This window comes from Haemorhous mexicanus, chromosome 4, assembly GCF_027477595.1.
Source record: "Haemorhous mexicanus isolate bHaeMex1 chromosome 4, bHaeMex1.pri, whole genome shotgun sequence".
Classification (NCBI taxonomy): Eukaryota; Metazoa; Chordata; class Aves; order Passeriformes; family Fringillidae; genus Haemorhous; species Haemorhous mexicanus.
In genome coordinates, this window is record NC_082344.1 from 74,597,089 (window position 1) to 74,615,745 (window position 18,657).

Sequence of the window (18,657 nt, forward strand, 5' to 3'; positions counted from 1 at the left end):
CAGTTGCCAGGGAATTTGCACTTTTTGGATATCTGAAGGAAATTTGTAGAGGATCTGCATTGAAGGCAAGCTCAGTCCTGCCTCACAGCAAGAGCAGAGTCTCCTAACCCAGCCTTAAATTCATCACACAGAGAGAGGACTGAACAGCTCTGCTCTAAGATCTTGTGACCAAGACACCCTGGGGACCAACAGGGACCTCCCCAGTGTCCCCCCAGATTTTAGACAGCACTGCTGGTGGAAGTGCACAAGCACAGCCAGTCATATATGGCATGGGGTTTTTTGTTCCCTTGAAGTAAGAACACATCAAAGTGACCAAAAGAGGGAGGTGGCAAGTCAGGAACTAGTTGGTGATGATGGAAAAAAAAGAGGATAATAATTTCCTGGGATGATTCCTTTCTTGATAAGGGCTGTCCACAAAAGCAGCACTTTCTCAAGGAGAGTTTGAAAGCTTACCTAGAGTCACTTCCCTGGAATGAGAAGTAAACATGTAAAATTTGAATATCCAAGAGCTAATTAGGAATCAAGGCCATATCAAGGCAGGGAGAGTACCCCATGTGCCATGTCTGATATTTCTGAGCAGGGAGTGAAGAGCATGGGAGCAAAGAGACTTGTTTATCCAAGGAAAAGGTGGAAGAGAGGCGGACAGAATCTCATGGGCAGTACTCAAAGTGGCGCGAAAAGGGAATGCAAATCTTCATCCTTTCCCTCCAGCTTCAGAAATTAAAAAATAAATAGGGGCAGGGCTGAGATGGAGCAGGAAGCATGTCAGTGGAGAGAGAGCCTCATTATCATAATGAGACACTTTGAGACACTCTTCTCTCCACAGCAGAGATCCCATTGCCCTGTGCAGGCATTTAAACCAGGCAAATGCAGCATGGTTTTTGCATTCCCTCTCCTGAAATACCTCCTTAAAACTCCCTGCGGCTCTAAAGCTTGTACAAAACCACTGTGAGGTAATGGTTCATCTGCTCCCACCTTTCTTGGTCCTTCCCAGCATCATCTCTCTGCTTGTCCCAGGCTCAGCTCCATGGAAAAGACAACCAGGCAGCCAATTTTTGCCTCTTGTGTCAAAATACGTGGCTTAAGTGCATCACTGCTGAATAACCAGAGAAGAGCAACCTGCTCTAGTGGTGCCATCCCTGCCCACAGCAAGGGGTGGGAATGAGATGATCTTTAAGGTCCCTTCAAACCCAAACCATTCCACAATTCTGTGGTCACATCAGACAGATGTGACCTTCCCTGTGGAGGTGAGGGAAAGGACCAAGTCAGAGGGGTCCTTCACAGGCAATCAGTGCAGCATTTCACAGGAGAATTTATCCCTTCAAGTTAAGGGCTTCAGGAACTGTTGGGAGTGATGAGGATGTTGTTATCTCACCACTCCTGATATATTTTTGGAGCTCAGTTCCACTGACCCATTGTTTTCTGAGAGAGGGGGGAAAATGTCTCTTTTTGAAGTGCAATGTGTTTGGAGCTCCATATCAGCTGAAAAATGTCTTTCAGGGCTGGGGAGAGACAGACCAACTCTTTGCTATCTCCCCTGAATATTTCCAGGTTGGGGCAAAAGACGGAAATATGGTTTGGGGTTTTAAGTTTCCCTTCTTATCACAGGAAAAAACATGAAGAAAGAGAAAGTGAGCGATGAGAAACCCTGGATTTTTCCATGCAAAGTAAAGCCAAAAGGGCTGTGCCTTGGAGCCGAGTGCGGAAACAGGGCAGGCGTTGGAGGATTTTCCCCTCCAAGCCTGCAAAGAAATAAGAAGCTGGCTGGCTGATCTTGAATAACCCCTCCTGAGCCTGCGAAACCAGCCACAGTTTTTTGTCAGAGCTGAAAATACCCACCTCCCCCATCCTTTCTTTTCCCCCCACCCTTTCCTCCGTGACGCCACGGTGCGGCTCTCTGGAGGATGCTGTCCAGCATCCATCAGAGCTGGCAGTGTTGGGAGGGGACACAGGCTCCAGTGACGTCCTGTCTGCCCAGTTCTGGTACAAACAGAAAAGCCCTGGGGGCTGGCATGGTGGAAATGTGCCGAGGAAGCTCCCACACTTCCTCTCGATACCGCGTTTTCCCAACGCCGACATCCCAACGTTCTCCCCAGCATTCCCAGCCATCAGCCACCACCGTGGCTCACTGTAGGGTCCTTCCAGACCAGTGGTGTCACCTCAGTTGGGGTGCTGGCCACACTCACCCACCCCAGTGAGTTCTGCTCACCCTGAGCTTCAAATTGAAGTCGTGATTTGCGCGTTTTGCCCTGGGTTCAATTTTTTTTCCCAGAGCTGGGTTGGTCCCAATGAAAAATTGGCTTTTTCCTCTGTGCAGCACAGATCTGGCCTTGCTGTACATAAAATGCCATGTGTTCCCAGCAGGATTCAGCCCTTCCAAGGCCTACCCTGCAGCCAAATCTGATCTACATATTTACGAGCTTGTAAACAGGACGGGGCGGGTGAGTTCACATTCTTAGAAAACCAAGTGCAGAGAAAAGAACTTCTGAGTTGGAAAAACAAAGAGTGGTCTTGGGCCCAGCCCAGCAAACACAGTGGTTTTTCCAAGACTTGGATGGCTTGCTTGAGAATCATTCCCCTCCATTCCTTTTCCAGAGGATTTCCCAAGCTTACCTTTTCATTTGGGAAAAAAAATTACACGTTCCCAATGTTTCTGAGCAGAGTGGAGGAGGCAGCTTGATAGAAAAGGGACATTTTATCTTGGAGGTGAGTGGAAGCCAGACTTGTGTTTGCAGGAGCCACCAAAGAACAACAGCTCCTTGCAAAGGGAAGTTAAAGGAAGGTGCTAAAAGGAGTTGAACAGCAGAAGGAACTGGAGCTCTCACCACAAAGTACCACTGTCAATAAATGCAAGGAGTAGTCTGGAACTGTAATTCCCAAACTGTGCTCTCCAGATCTTGACAGTCCACAAAGGCCTGGTAAATGGTTCATGGAAAACTAGAGTATAGCGGAGCCAGCCAGCAAGAAAATTTGAGGATTAACAGTTTGTTATGGAATCATGGAATGGGTTGGGTTGGAAGGGACCTTAAAGATCTCATTCTAGTCCTGGCCATGGGCAGGGACACCTTCCACGACCCCAGGTTGCTCCAAGTCCTGTCCAACCTGGCCTTGGACACTTCCAGAGAAGGAACAGCCACAGCTTCTCTAAGCAAGTAGTTCCAGAGCCTCCCTACTTTCTGAGCAAAGAATTTCTTCCTGGTAACTCATCTAAATCCCTCTTCTTTCAGTTCAAGAACATTTCCCCTCATCTTATCACTGCTCCTGTAAAATCAATGCCTTTTGTTGGATTTTTGCCCACGAGACGTTCTACCTCTGGCTTATTCCTGCTGAGATGGCAGCAAGTCAGCTTGTCTGTAAATGTTTCCCTTCCCCAAGCTGGTGATCCTGGCTGTGCTTCCCCACGGTGTGCTCAGGGAAGAGATTCCCAGGCTCGGGCACAGCACGAGCTCAGGATGCTCCAGTTTGGAGCACAGAGAGCCCCAGGAATGCTCCTCTCTGAGCAAGCTCTGCACTGCCCTGGAGGGAGCTTAGCAACCCCACAAGGCCATTGTGCTCGTTCAGATCCCGAGCCAGATGGAAATTTTCTTTTTAAAGGCTGCCCGGAGCGTGTTTCCTCTGTGAGCCATCCCAGCACGGATCTCAGCTCAATCCAACATCAGCACATGGATCCCAGTCTCCTTCCTGCTCAGACAGCAGGACAAGAGCTCTTGACACGCAGCTCGGTTGCCCTGACTTTTTCCTTCTCTCAGGAGACTCTTTTTTTTTTTTTTTCCCCTCATTAACATCTGGTAAATAAGAACCTTCCTGATATCTCCCTTTGGATTTGCTAGACTGGTCAGTCTTGTCTTTATTTTTTTTTTTTTCATTAATTTTATTTATGTCCTTTTGCTGAGTCTCAAGATTCTAAGATTTGTTTTAAGCTCCCCTCTGGGGCTGGAGTCAGGCTATTATTTGTGAATCAAGGCGCAGGGAGTTGGACACACATGCATCTTTCCCAAGCATAAGGAACACTGCAAAAATATTACCTTTAAGGGAGTCTGTACTAAAAGTCAGATGTCAAACGCCTACATCTTCGTCTTCCTTTAAATTTTGTGATTAATTTCAAAGTCCATCTTCCTGTTGACCACGCTTTATTCAGCACTATCTGTGTCCTGAATCTGCTGCCCAGGCCTTCTTCTTGGAGGATGAAACAAACAGCCAAAAAGGCAATTTCAGGGCAGTGTTGAAGTGAGTTGGATGGAGCAGAATGATTTGAGGGTATGGGTTGGAATTGGATGGTCCTCAAGGTCCCTTCCAACCCAGACCATTCTGTGATTCTGCCATGAAAGCATTGCCTTAACCATTTAAAAGATTTCTTACAGAGTTTGGTTTGCAGTATCCAAGCCCAGGACTGGTATCAGAAATTCTCTCCCTTCCTTCTGCTTAGTCCTGCCTGGGTGGAGTCCACAGAGCTCCTGTTAAAAATCAAGAAGCAGGAAAAACTCATGGAATCACAAAATTTCAGCTTAGAAGGAACATCTGGTCCAACTTCTCCTGGCAAAAGCACAATCTGCACAAGATGATCCAGCATCATGGCCAGCTGAATCTTAAAAGTGGAATCCACCACTTCCCTGGGTAAATTATTCTGATGGCTGATGGTTGTCATGGTGAAAAATTGTGTGCAATAGAAATATCCCCAGGAATAACTTGTACCCATGACCCCTCATCTTTTCCAGGTGACTCCTTGTAAAAAGGGAGCCACAGTTTCTGTGTAGCCACACAGTGATAAAACCTCCCCCTCAGCCTTCTTTTCTCAAGAACTTAGCAAGCTCAGTTCTCTCAGCTTTTCCTCACATGGCAGCTTCCCAGTGCTTGGATCATCATCCTGGGCACCCTCTGGACCCTCTCCAGCCTGCCCACATCTTTTTTACCTGGTGGGGACCAAAACTGAACACGCTGAGTAGAGTGGGACAATTCCTTCTCCATCTCTGCTGGTGATGCTCATGTTGATGCAGGTCTTCCTGCAGGGTGGCCCCCGCTCCTGAAGTGTCCACTTCCTCATTCTCTCTGGCATTGATGCCTCAGGTTTTGGCCTTTATGTTTTTCAGATTCCGTGCTGCTTTAGTGTGTGGGTCTGGGCTTTATATGAGGGGATGGTGAGGTCTCTGCACAGAGAGGGAAACAAAACAATTCCTGCTCTAGCTGGGGACCGAGGACAAATGAGCCAAATCTCAGCCCAAGAGCACAAACCCCGTGGGCTGGAGAGAGAAAAACAAGCAGGGTGGGACTGCCTGGGCTAAAGCTGGGATGGGACAATGAACTGCAAGGTGCAAATGGAGCAGAACTGATCACAGTGAGAGACCCCGTGAGCTGTCATGCATTTTGTGACCATTTTGGTTCATCTTGGGTTCATTTTGTGCTCATTTTGGTTCATCTTGGGTGTTGCCCTGGCTGGGCTCCTGTGCTGCCCAAGGTGCATGCATTGAGGCTTCCTAATAAATCCTTGCTTTATTCTTTAACTCAGTCTAGTCTCCATTCTAGGTCAGCCTTCACAAGGCATCAGTATCATCAGGAAAATTCACCAGGCTACAGCTGATCCCATCATCCAGCTCACTTAGGAGATGTTAAACAGCTCTGGGAGCGATATCAATCCCACTGCTGACAGGTTGCCTCTTTGGGAAGAAGCTTTTACCACCTCTCCCTGGGTGTGCCCTCTCAGCCAGTTCCCCACCCACTGCACTGACCATTTTTCCAGACCAAAGTGCATCAGTTCCTCCAGGAGACTTTCCACTTTCCATGTGCAAAACCATATGGAATCCCTTGGAGAAATCCAGTCAGACAAGATGCACCACTCAGGGCTTCTTTTGGTGGCATCCACTCTATGCTGCAGGTACACTTTCTCCTTACAGACCTTGGTATCAACCCCTCTGCAGAACCAGGCCACAATTCCTGAGTTATTCCTTTGTTTAAAACATGACTTTCTTCTTCAGAGAACCCTCGTGAAAGATGGAATGTGGTGTATTCCTTGCAGGGCAAGAAGGTTCTGTGCATGGGATATCCAGGTCTTTGGAAGGAGAATGCAATGGATGAAATGAGATTCTGGGGAGTTGCAGATGATGATTTCAGCTGTGAGTCCCCAGGTGAAGGGTCAGTGCCCTCCCAAGAAAGATGGTATATAAGAGGATTTGGATACGAGAAAGAGAAAGGATACAAGAAAGAGGGAGAGGCTATTTGCAAAATCATGGAGTGACAGGAAAAGGGAGATGGATTCCATTGAAAGAGAGCAGGTTTAAATTGGATATTAAAAGAAATTCTTCCCTGTGAGGGTGGGCAGGCCCTGGCACAGGGTGCCCAGAGAAGCTGTGGCTGCCCCTGGATCCCTGGAAGTGGCCAGGCTGGACATTGGGGCTTAGAGCCACCTGGGATAGTGAGAGGTGGAACTTAAATGATCTTTCCAGTCCTTTCCAACCCAAACCATTCCTTGATTGTGTGATTGAACCTTCCTTGTACACCCTTGTTGGTTTTTGCTTTCTTTTTATTACTTTTGTTGAGGTTGGGATTGAAGGTACTCGAGATGATAGTTTGTGTTTAGACTTAGGTGTTCATTATTTCTTATCTATGTTATAGTTTCACAGCAGTGAGTTCTGTAGTCTTTTAATAACAAGGTACAAAACGGTTAACTAGTTTTTGTTATAAGGTCTTTTAAGGTTAAACTATTTAATTAAGAAATTACACATAAATTATTTTTACTTCTAACTTAATAACTAATTACCTAAAGTCTGCAATGTGGACTTTTTTGTCTAATTACAAAATATTACTTAAATTTATGAAGAAGGAGGAAGAAGAAGGTAATGAAGAATAACTGGTTTCTGCTCTAAAACTTCTATTTTGTTTCATATATATTACTATATTTTTAAACTCTAAGTCCCCCTCACCTCATTTCAAAAAATCACATTCCTAATAATATTCAGCAAATTACAAAGTTTAGCTACAACTTGCTCAGGAATCAAACTAAGAGCAGCTATACTGTCCAAAAAAAAAAAAAAAAATGAAAAAATAAAGGAAAAAATAAAGGAAAAAAGCCAGTTTATGATCTCAAGCCCCTGGAGCAAGATCTGTAGAGCAGAGCAGAGTAAATTCTTCCCAGGATCTTGCCCAAAGCCTGTCTTGTGCCCCATGCAGTGCTCCCATGGTCCTGCAGCCAAATTCCTGCCTTGTGAAGTCCAGGATCTCTGGCAGAGCAGGGGGGCTGTGTGGCAGCCCACCAGCCTGGATCTGCAGGATCCAGGAGCAGAAGCTTTGCATTCCCTGCCCTGTGATGTGGCACCAGGGCATCTGGAGGTGGTTAAGGGAGCAGAGTCTGCTGGGGCAATGCTGGGGGGCTGCAAAGTCAATTCCTTTTAGTTTTTTGAGATGGGCTCTGGAGTAAATTGTTCCCTGGACCAAATTCATCTGGAGGGGTCTGGCTGGACCACGCTAAGGAAATTAGCACTATTCACAATTCTTGAAATTAATTGTGAAATTTCTGTCAGGGAACAGTGTAGAGGAACCTGTGTGGCTTTTCACTTCATCTTCCACTGGTGAATTTCTCCCTGTGATCAAAGTCCTGTCCCACACAGGGGAGAAACTGGTGCATGGGAAGCTTTGGCAACTTCTCAGAGAGCACCAGACCAGCAGATGGTCATGACATTGAGGGTGAAACCCACCAGGAGTAAGTTTGGATGCCTGTGATGAGCCAGGAGTCTGAGTCCAATCATCTGAAACCTGCTGTGATCCATCTGCCCGGTGGCTTACACTCAGGATGGGATGGATCCCTCCACTCTCATCACAAAATTTGCCCTCTAAGCCAGTGACTGTAAGAGGAGCCCCAGGACCTGCTCACATGCCTGAACTCAGGCAGGTGATTCACACAAGAGCCACAATTTTCAGGAAATTCGATGCCTCATAAACATCCTCACATCAATTACTCCCACCAGTGGTCCAAATTCCCAGGATTACTCTGAGATCATCTCCAATATTTGAGGGGAATAAAGGGCAACTTTGGTCCAAGTCCTCCTGATGTGCAGCACCTTAGAGAAATGTTTTGGGGATGTCACTGGGACCATACTGCTAAATGTTGGAAGACAGGTTTGGGGGCCATGAATTTGACAGTGAATGACCAGAGCAAGGCTCTGACTCCTTATCCTCTTCTTGCTGACACACAAACCACACTCAGACCTCAAATTTGAGATCCTGCTTGAGAGTGTTGGTGTTTTTCAGAGCCCTTGACTGGTTTCTCCTCCCTTTGCAATCTGCCAGACAAAAGTTTCGTTGATCTCCATCACACCTAAAGCTTCTCTCCCTCCCCACCAGGACCCACACACCAGGTTTGGCACGGCCAGGGGCTCTCCTGGAGCACTTCTCCAAATATGACCTGGGACAAAACACTGCCTAGAAGATCAGCAGTGGTCAGGGGAGTGGTGGCTCCTCCCTGCTTCTCCTTGGGCCAGACCAGGATGCAGAAGTTGGACTCACAGGCAGCAGAGAGACAAGCAGGCAGCTCATTGGGGCTTTCATGGGGAAGCTGCTGCTTATCTGTGACATTGTTTATGGGGTTGGCTGGAGGGCTGACAGGCCTGAGGAATTCCACCCGATATCCCAATGCCATCGTCCTCCAGGGAAAATGCTTGAGTGGCTGTGAACATGCTGTCCTCCTCCCCAGGCCAAGCAGCTCTTGGATCCATCCTAGCAGGGCAGTGACCTCCCTGATCACTCCAAGACACACCAAGGAGGTGTTAACCCTCTAGGGACCCTGACATGCCCACAAATACCCAGTGGAGGTGGCTAATAGAGAGCAGAGGAGAAGGTCAGGAAGGACCAGTCAGAATCTGAGTCCCACCACTGGGAGAAGTCCTTGCTGAAATCAGCCCCTTCTCCCACAGCTTGGCAGCTGCACCAGGGAGGTTGTCCATCATGGGGGCCCAGGAAGGAGCTGGCAAGGAGAGATGCAAGCTGGGTATTGAGCAGAAAGGGGCAGTTCATTATTCCTTTGGAGCAGATTTAATTAATTTACTTCGCAAGAGTCAGGGAAAAAAAAGACGGAAGAGAGGGAAGGTCAATTTAGGTTGGATACAAGGGAAAGGATTTTGAATATGAGGTTGGTGAGGCCCTGGCACAGGGTGCCCAGAGAAGCTGTGGCTGCCCCAGGATCCCTGGAAGTGTCCAAGGCCAGGCTGGACAGGGCTTGGAGCACCCTGGGCTAGTGGAAGGTGTGGAATGAAATGGGCTTTATGATCCCTCCCAACCCTTCCCTGATTCTCTGACTTCCTTTGGCCAGGAGGACCCACAGTGAGCAGCTGTGGTACCTCCTATGCCAGGGCTTTTTCTCTATCCAGCTGCAATTCTTCTGACCAGCTGCTCTGATACCTCCCAAGGCAGGTCTCCATCCCCTCCTGAACCTTTGAGGCACGTCCAGGAGAAGCTCAGGTGATGACACACCTGTCCCCACCAGTCTTAATCCTACAGATGAATTTCTGGAGCTTCCTAGCTCAGAAACAGAGTGGTTCACACATTGGTAATTTAATTTAATTTTTTATTTTTATTTTTCCATTATTTTGGCCAATCCATTTTTACCTCCTGCTTGCAGGGACGTCCACAGCTGAGCAACCTGCAGTGAGATGAACCATGTCCTTTTCTTAGCTGTTCACCTGCCACCTCCTGTGGAAGGTTTCACCTTCCCTCTCCCATGAAGACACCTGTAAAGCCCAGCACTCCAAAAGTTGTTTTTTTTTGCAAGCCCATTCCTGATACAAAGCCCACACCAAGCAACAGCATCACCTTTATCAGTGCTGAGCAGTCCTGCTGGTCCTTGCATTTCCAAGCTGGGGCAGCACTGGGACATGACTTTGTCCCTTTGTTCTTCTCACCTGCTCCCATGTCTGCATCATTCCTGCTCCATGGACTGTTCAGGACATGCTGCAAAGCAGGCACCTTTCACAACAAAGATGCCCTTGCCAACTAAGCCTGCTCATGAATTCTGGCTGTACACTGGGAGCCAGGGCCAGAATTTAGATTGGACTGGCTCCATTTGCATTGGTGCATTTGGCTTTTTTTTCTTTTTTTTTTTTTCTTGTTTTGCTTTATTTTTTTGAGTGCTGAACACTTGGACCAGCAGCTCTGAACAATCCAAGTGATATCACCTTCCAGTGAGTCATGGGGAGGGCAGGGTGGAGAAGGGCAGGCGAGGAGAGATCATGAGATTGTGTTAGCTCAAACAACCTAAAAAAAATGGGATATGTGTTTGCATTCAAGGAGGGCAGATTGCATCCACTGCCACCCACCACAGAGAATCACAGTTTTGGGAAGTATGCCCATGGCTCCAGGGATTTTTACCTGCCTGGTTTTCCCCAAATATGAGCATGGTGACATTAACAAGTAATAATAGCTTTTAAAAAAGATATGAGCACATACTTTATTGGCTCAACTTCTGCATCACCAAAAAACTGAAGCTCAATCTTCAGATCATGTTTAGTCTGTAACTTCAGTCATTTTGCAAGGTGCAAGCAGGCTTTTCCTGAGCTCACCTGCAGCCTTCTTAATTTCTGAATGGTCCTGAGGATTATTAGGGTTCAACAGGAATTGTTTAGGGTTACAACAGGACATACAGCCCTTGCCCTGACCCAGCTCTGTCAGATTCAGACCTTGCAAGATGTAGGATAATCTTTTAATAAAATGATGGAAGGAATAAAATCCCCAAATGGACTGTTAGGACCCCAGCATTATTATTATAAATCCTGATGGATGTCCCTAAGGTGGGTGTCACCATCTCCTCCTCCCTCCCTCACCCCACGAGGTGCTGAGCTGGATGCCCAGGAGAGGAGCCCAGAGGGCTGATTTTGAGTGCTCAGCAAAAGCTCCTCTTTAAACAAGACCAAGTTTCCTGTTGGATTGTGATACAGATCCTACAGAAATCAAGTTTCCTGTTCTTTGATGTTGCCCTGTAGTGACCTTGATGCTTTTGGGGCTAGATCACCAAAAATTGCTCTTACACCAAGATAACAGACTGAAGTGCTGGTGTATTACTCTGTGTTGCTATTACTCATCTTTTACTCACATTTCTGAACCTTGGACACATCACTCTGTGTTTCCTGAGCTCTTCAAGTGTCCATCCCTCAGTACTGACTTTCACTTATTTATATAGAAAACGTCACAGAGCCCAGCCCAAAACCCCTCAAAGTGTTGTTGCATATTCAAGGGCATGAAAGCAAGAGCTGATTTCTTAGATTTTTTTACTCATTCCCTAAAAAAACTCCTCAAGTGCTCATATGTGCAGCCTCCCAGTGCCCATCAGAAGATTCTGATGCTCCAGCATGTGCAGAGAAGCTGTTCTGGGGATTCCCTGCCCAGTTCTGTTCATCCCAGGGTGAGGAAATGAGGAAACTGTGGCTGCACTCAGGACTCGTCCCTTCCAAGGGGCACGCTAATTTGCATAGTAATGAGGATGCTAATGGGCCCCTTGTCTTCATATGTACACAAGGTTCTTGCTGGGTGAAAACCAGCCAGAGTTGAAATTCAGAGAATTCATAGCTTCTTTTCCTTTTCAATTTGTGTTTTCTATCTGGATGCAAAAGACAAAGCACACAGTACAGAAACTGCATTGTGCCCTTTACTGCTAAACACCAGATAGAAATTATTATTTTAGCAACCATCAGGCTGTTTAGGCAAGCACCAATCTCTTAAGTAGCCTGGCTCAAGCAGTAATTACCAGCTGAATTTAAAAAGAGACCCTTCTTTTATTTGCTTTGTTACCATAGTTTTTTGTTTTCTTTTCCTCTCTCTTGAAGCTAAAAAAAAAATGCTCCACAGTGCTGCAGCTCCTCTGAGAACCCAGAGCACGCTGCAAACAGGGTTCACAGCAACACTGTGGGGAGTTCCTGGTAATTAACCCTTTCTCAGTGGGGAAACTGAGGCAGGAAACCTCTCCCTGACAAGGGAGTAAGCAGGGTTGTATGTTCAGTGAAGCCCTTCATTTTCCTAGGTCTCATTTCCTGGCACATCCATGGTTCCTGTAGGTCCAGGGGGTGGGCTGGGGGCACAGTGAAAAAGGGGGGATGGTCAAAGCCCTGGTGGGATGAAGACTGGAGATGCTGTGTGGAAGGCAAAGGGGTATGGCCCCTGCACCCCTGGGGTGGTTCAAAGCCCCTGGCTGTCACTCAGGGAGGTGTTTCTGGTGGGGTTAAAATCAAAACTGGTGATCCCAGCAGCCCAGAGGCAACCTGAAAATCTCAGCACTGTCCCCAAAAGAATAAATTCTTTTTATCTGAAACAACCAAGGTGGGGTCACTGCCTCTGCAGAACTGAGCCCTGTGTTAAGGGAGTTGACAGACTATTCATGGGGCCATGGAGTGACAGGACAAGGGGTAATGGCTTCAGACTGACAGAGGACAGGGTTGGATGGGATATTGGGAAGGAATTGTTCCCTGTGAGGGTGAGGAGCCCTGGCACAGGGTGCCCAGAGAAGCTGTGGCTGCCCCTGGATCCCTGGAAGTGTCCAAGGCCAGGTTGGATGGAGCTTGGAGCACCCTGGGCTGGTGGAAGGTGTTCCTGCCCATGGCAGGGGCTTTGGGACAAGAAAATCTTTCAGATCCCATCCAGCCCAATGATCATTCCATGATCATTGCTCCATTCAAAGCCACCACCAGCAGCTGCTCATTCAGCTGCAACTGCCTTCATTTCCAGGAAGGCCCTGAGTCTTTCCAGCACAGAGATGTCAGTCCTGCTCACTGTCCTTATTCCATGTCCCCTTCAGCATGCACCGACAGCCAGCCTGAGCTCCTGCCTGCCTTGGGTGTGCCTTCAGCAGGTATTTAATCTGCTTTGCCTGCCCAGCCACCATAAAATGCTGGGATGTGTCTGTGTTCTCCCACATTGCCGTGGTGGAGCTGCCCACGTACCTGATGTTGAGTCTGGCTGAAATTTCTCCACTTTTTAGAGATGGGTGTACAAAAGCTTTGCTGGAACCAGTTCTCTCAGCTTCCTGGAGGATGGTTTTCCTCCAGGAAACAGCCTGGGGAGCTTTTATGTAGTGTCAGTCATGAATTTCTGGCTCCTGGCACCTGATTTACTGTTTTGACACCAGGCTTAGGAGCGTGGGGGAAAATAATAATGATATCTGGAGTTAATGTTATTTACTAAAATACAAATTAACGCTCAGTCACATGGTGGCATGATTTGTCATCTGGAGCTAAAATTAAAAGAAATTAAGGCTGAGTCAGAAAGTTATTTCAGATCCAAGTGGGGAATGCTGTTCTGAGGCCATGTGGGAGCAACACTGACATCTTCTGGCTCAAAAAAAAAAATGTCTCCAGCTTTTTCACTGAGAAAACCACTGGGAAATGCTGCAAAAACCTAAGGAGGGACTGGGTGGACAAACGTGTTTTTAAGTATCCAGGACAAGCTTTGGGGCAGTGGATATTATCTGAGCATCACCACAGAATCTGAACAGAGGGTGTGTGACACTGATGGGCCAAAATACACGAGAGGAGGAGGTGAAGGGGTGTTGCTCTTCTCTCAGTGCAGGTGACAGGGCTGTGGCCGTACTTTTATGCTGAAGTCTATAAGTCTGGAGGCAGTAAATTACCTGAAAGTCACATCCCACTAGGCCAGGTAGCTCCAAACCCCACCCAACCTAGCCTTGGACAGTTCCAAGGCTAGGTTGGAACTGTCCAACCTAGCCTTGGAGACACAATTTCTCTGGGAAACACATTCCAGGGTCTCACCACCACCACACCATCAGCCTTTTCTACACATCTCCCCTCTTCCAGGCTGGATTGACCACCAGCTTTGTGACTGACACTACATAAAAGCTCCCTGGGCTGTTTGCTGGAGGAAAACCATCCTCCAGGAAGCTGAGAGAACTGGTTCCAGCAAATCTTGGCTATAACTTCCCAAGAAAACTCACCTCCTTGTCAGCCCACGACACGTTATCGCCTTACTCCGCCACATCCTTCCACTTCCTCTAACCATGTCCCTTTCAATCTCTCCCAAGGTTCCTTCTTCCCATCCCTGAAGCCCTCGGAAATCGTCTTCAAGATCATCTTCTGGCTGGGATACTTCAACAGCTGCGTGAACCCCATCATCTACCCGTGCTCCAGCAAGGAGTTCAAGCGCGCGTTCATCCGGCTGCTCAAGTGCCAGTGCCGCCGGCGGCGCCGGCCCCTCTGGAGGGTCTACGACCACCACTGGAGAGGAGCCTCCATCAACAGCTCGGTGCAGGACTCAGAGACAGACCTACGGCCCAGGATTAACACCCTGAACAGCTCCTTCATATTTAACTCCTCCTTCCAGGAGAGAGGCGGTAAGAGGCGAACGCTCAGCTTCAAGGGCTGGAAGATGCTGACGCCTTTCCAGAAGCCGGCGTCCACCCAGCTGAAGGAGAAGATGAACAGCCTTTCTAACAAAATCCGGGGGGGCTCCAGCAAAGGGGGGGCCACAGCTACCTACAAGACAGAGGTGGAGTCTGTCTCGATTGGGATCCCTCATGATTTCACAGAAACCATCGACTACCAAACCCATGACTTAACAGACTGCTGTGGGCTGAGAGAAACAGATATTTGAAGCCTCTGGGGCAGCTGTTGATGGTTTCTTTAGAGGTATCCAGAAGAAACATGGAGGGATACCACCTGTGGGTCTGTCAGGCAGGCTGGAAGCAGCGATCAGGTATTAAATGCAGTTGCCCAAAGGTTGTCCAAGCGTCCCCCACGTGGAGCTCAGCCCCTTCTGTGGGGTTATGGGTTCCTCAGATTAGAGCCAGTGGCATATCCCATTCTAACAAGCCACAGCAGGAGGAGAAGGTGTGGATATGACCTTAGGGCAAGAGCTGTCTCCTCTGGTGGATGGTTGTCTTTGGCTTTTGAAGAACTGTGCAGATAAGGGAAACCAGGATGTCTCCTTTGCCTTAAAAACACCACAGCGAAATCTAATGGAAAGGTTGAATCCCAAAAGTTGCCAACCTTGCCTTAGTACATGTGGTCATGTCTCCATCCAGAGGCAGCAGTCAGGAAGGACACGGACAAGGAGGAGCTGGCAGCTGATCCTTTATGTGGGTGGGCTGAGAGCTCAGAAGTCCTGGACAGGACATCCGGAGGAGGCCTTGGCTTTGGAGGGAGAGCAGACTGGGGTATTCCCAAACAAGGTGGAGGGATCCCAGCTCTCAGTCATCATCTCTGCAGTGGCCACAGTTTTGGCCCTTCCACATCACCTGGTTTTAGGCCAGAGGAGTATTCCAGATGTGTGCACTGTTGCCAGGGGGTGTGCAGGTCTCTCTCTTCTAATTCCATCCTGTGAAGCATTTTGCATTTCACTTTCCAGTGAAACACTTGCAACCCACCTCGCTTTGGTGAACATCCATCTGTGACACACAGAGAAACCAGCTCCTTTTGGTGTCAGCCACCCCCAGACCTTCCTGTCCCCTTCTTTGCTCTCGCTGTTTTTCTCAAAAAAGGCAGGATAAAAATGCATCCCAGGGGTTTCACTCAGGACAACAGGAAACGGCCTCAAGTTGTGCCAGGGAAGATTTAGGCTGGATATTAGGAAGAATTTCTTCACTCAAAGGGTGGTCAGGCACTGGTCCAGGCTTCCGAAGGCAGTGGTGCAGTCACCATCCCTGGAAGTGTTCAAAAGACTGCGAATGTGGCCCTGGAGGAGGTGGTTTAATGGTGAATGGGTGGTGCTGGGTGGATGGTTGGATCCCATGATCCAAGAGGTTTTTTCCAACCATAATGATTCTATGATTCTGTAATGAGGGTCCTCAGCCAGCCTGTGCTGTGGCTCAGGAAAGGTGGGATGGCTGAGTTGGAAATTTGCATTTCTACTGCCTGTAGAGTCCAAGCTGGAGCTGAGGTGCACTTGGAGCTCCCTCAAGTAGAGGGATCTCCCCAGTCAGGGTCATACTCATGATCCTTCTCCCAAGGGACTTCCCACATGCTTCATGCACCAAACTTCTGGTGGCTGCCAACAATTGCCTTGGTTGTGGCAAAAGTAATGACAATTAAAGTGGGTTTGTCCCTGCTCACAGTCCCAGAGTGTGAACACCCCTCAAGAGGGCACCACAGCCTCCCCCAGCAGACTCCAGGAGCTGAAGCCATGGCAAGCCCACCTTGACCAGGCAGCTCAGGAAATGGTCACCCAAACTCTACTTGGCCGTGGATTGCAGGCACTGGTTCCAAAATTCAGAGTGGTTTAATCCAGTTCCAGATAATGAGCCCCAAGGAGCGACCATCAGGTTCAGCCATGAGCAGGAGACACGTAGGTGATGGAGGCAGAGGAGGGATCTGAGGTGAAGTGCCCCAAGGCAGGGAACTAAAGAACAGGAGTGGGAAGTCCTGAGGGGTGGAAACATGGCACTGAACATGTTCTGGGTGGAAACTGCTCCACATCAGCACTGCCCCTCAAACCCTTTCATGGAAGCCTTTCATGGAAGTGCCTGCAGCACATCTGGCTCATCCCACTAAGGGTTGCTGCCAAAGGAAGATTAAAGGCTGCCAGGCACAGCAAGGAGAATGTCACCTTTCTTTCTGATGTTCTGATTTGCTTTAAAGGAAAACAGAGCAGGAGGGAAGTTGGAAATTTTTAATTTTTTACTCTTTTGTGCAGTGCATATTGGGACAAGATATCTGGAGTTGGCCCTGTCTCAACACCCTTTACTTGATGCAGGACAAACTGGACCAATCATTGCAAAAATACCAGCAGATTTTGTCCAGATATTTTCCTCCCAGCAGCAAATCCCAGCACTTAGACTGAACTCAGACTCACAACCACCTGCATGTTCCCCAGCTCTGCAAAACCAGCCTGAGGTTTCCAGCTCTGCTCTACCAAAGCAGGGGACTTCCCAACACCCCACGGGAACTTCGGTGGGGAAATAATTTTTTTTCCCCCATTTATTTGGCTTTGAAGGGAAGTGAGACCTTACAGTGATGATGGGATGGCACAAAAAGTCACTTTGTGGTGTGAGGACTGCAGCTGCCACTGGTTTCCTGGGAGTTTTTGGGATCCTGATGGGAAGCACTGGGATGTGGCAGAGAAAGGACTAGGGAGAGGACACCCATGACCAGACAGACAGACAGACAGACATAGACACTTCACTGTGTTTATATAAATGTGTAATTCCCAAAATACCAGGCATTCTCCTACAAATGGGCAAACCTCCCTCCATAAATGAACATTTAGCAAATGCTGGCAAGCAGTGCACTCCCATAAATGAGCTGGTATTACTGCTTACACTTCTCCCTGCTCTTTTCAATATAATCTTTCTTTTTTTTCCCCAGTATTGAAATATTTATATTTACAGCCTCCAGCTCGTTGAAAGGTTTTTGAGAAGGATAAAAGGATTAGTCTGGAGGTTTGCTGCCTGTCCATCCCAAGTCTTTACAGACCTACAAGGGAGAAAATCAAGTCAGTTTAAGCACACACATGACACACACACACATGAATGCCCAAATTCTGGCTCAGTTACTCACTGTGTTTGATCTGGCCCCAAGAGATGCCCTGGAAGGAGCTGTAGGAAAGCCTTGAGCTCTGCTGTGCTGCATTCAGGCAAAATTCTTGGTTTTCCCCCTGCTTTCATTTGGCATCTTGCACCAGAAGCAGTGCCAGGACTGGACTCTGAGGCTGCTCATGCAGAGCTTCATTTAGAGGAGACAGGGCTGTCTTTGCTGGCAGGGAGGAAGGAAAAACTTGTATGAAATACAAACTGAGTGTCTGGAATTGAGCATTTCTCCTTGAATCCCCTAATTTCCAAGATCTCCCAAGCTTGGAAAACGGGCTCAGACTTTCAGGAGGTAAATTCAGTCCAAACCCACAGATTTCCCTGGATCCACAAGGGTGTGACCAGCTGAGGGAATGGCCCTGTTCCAGCAAGTTTTCCAGGCAGGCCATCTCCCAAAGCACCTGCACCTGAGTTATCCATCAGATCCCACCTCATTGCACTGGCTCCGTGTCACAGTTGCATTCTCAGACCTTGCTGCTCCAAGGAACCAAGAGCTGGGGCTAGAAAATGAGATTTTGTGTCACTGGACTCTCCCAAGTCCGTGAGGGAAGGAAGGTCCCTGCCAGCCTGAGCTGGGCTGCAGCTGGGTTGCTTTACTATTGTTTACAGTGTGTATATAAGTGTACATTTTCTTTAGCAGAACGTTGGAATTTTTTATGTATAGATTTTTATTTTTCATCCCCAGATGTATTTATTAGCCAGAGTATTTCTGTTTTGTGTTTCAGGTTCTGCCAGATTGATGTAAGCTCTATGAAACAGAATGCACATATTTTTGTTTGTTTGTACCAAATACATGCACAAACCTGTCTAAAACGTTGCTGTAAATTGTTGCTGTGTCTGATTTTTAAAACAAGGGTTATAGGGGATGGAGGAGGGAGGAAGAAAAGCCAGAAAATTATCCACTCTTGCTTATTTCTCTAAGACATTTTTTTGCAATTTCACAGGGATAATCTTTCCCACTTGAAAGAATTAATGATAAAAGCAAGTCAGGAGAGAACACTCTCAGTTTCTTGACACACAGGCAGGAAGGGAATGCACCAGCCACATCTAGAGAGCAGGTTTAGGTGAGATATTAGGAAAAAATTCTTCACAGCCATTCTGGTGAGGCCCTGGCACAGGGTGCCCAGAGAAGCTGTGGCTGCCCCTGGATCCCT

The 18,657-nt window shown here is 47.8% G+C and overlaps 1 protein-coding gene across 1 annotated transcript in view; it reads left to right on the forward strand.

Moving 5' to 3' along the window:
* The window catches only part of ADRA1D (adrenoceptor alpha 1D), a 44,278-nt gene extending 25,962 nt beyond the window's left edge, over window positions 1-18,316 (forward strand). Inside the window, exon 2 of the mRNA XM_059845433.1 lies at window positions 14,006-18,316. Within this exon, the coding sequence (XP_059701416.1) occupies window positions 14,006-14,574 (569 nt within the window). The 3' untranslated portion in view covers window positions 14,575-18,316. The remainder of the gene's footprint in view (window positions 1-14,005) is intronic.
* The last annotated feature ends 341 nt before the right edge of the window (window positions 18,317-18,657 follow it).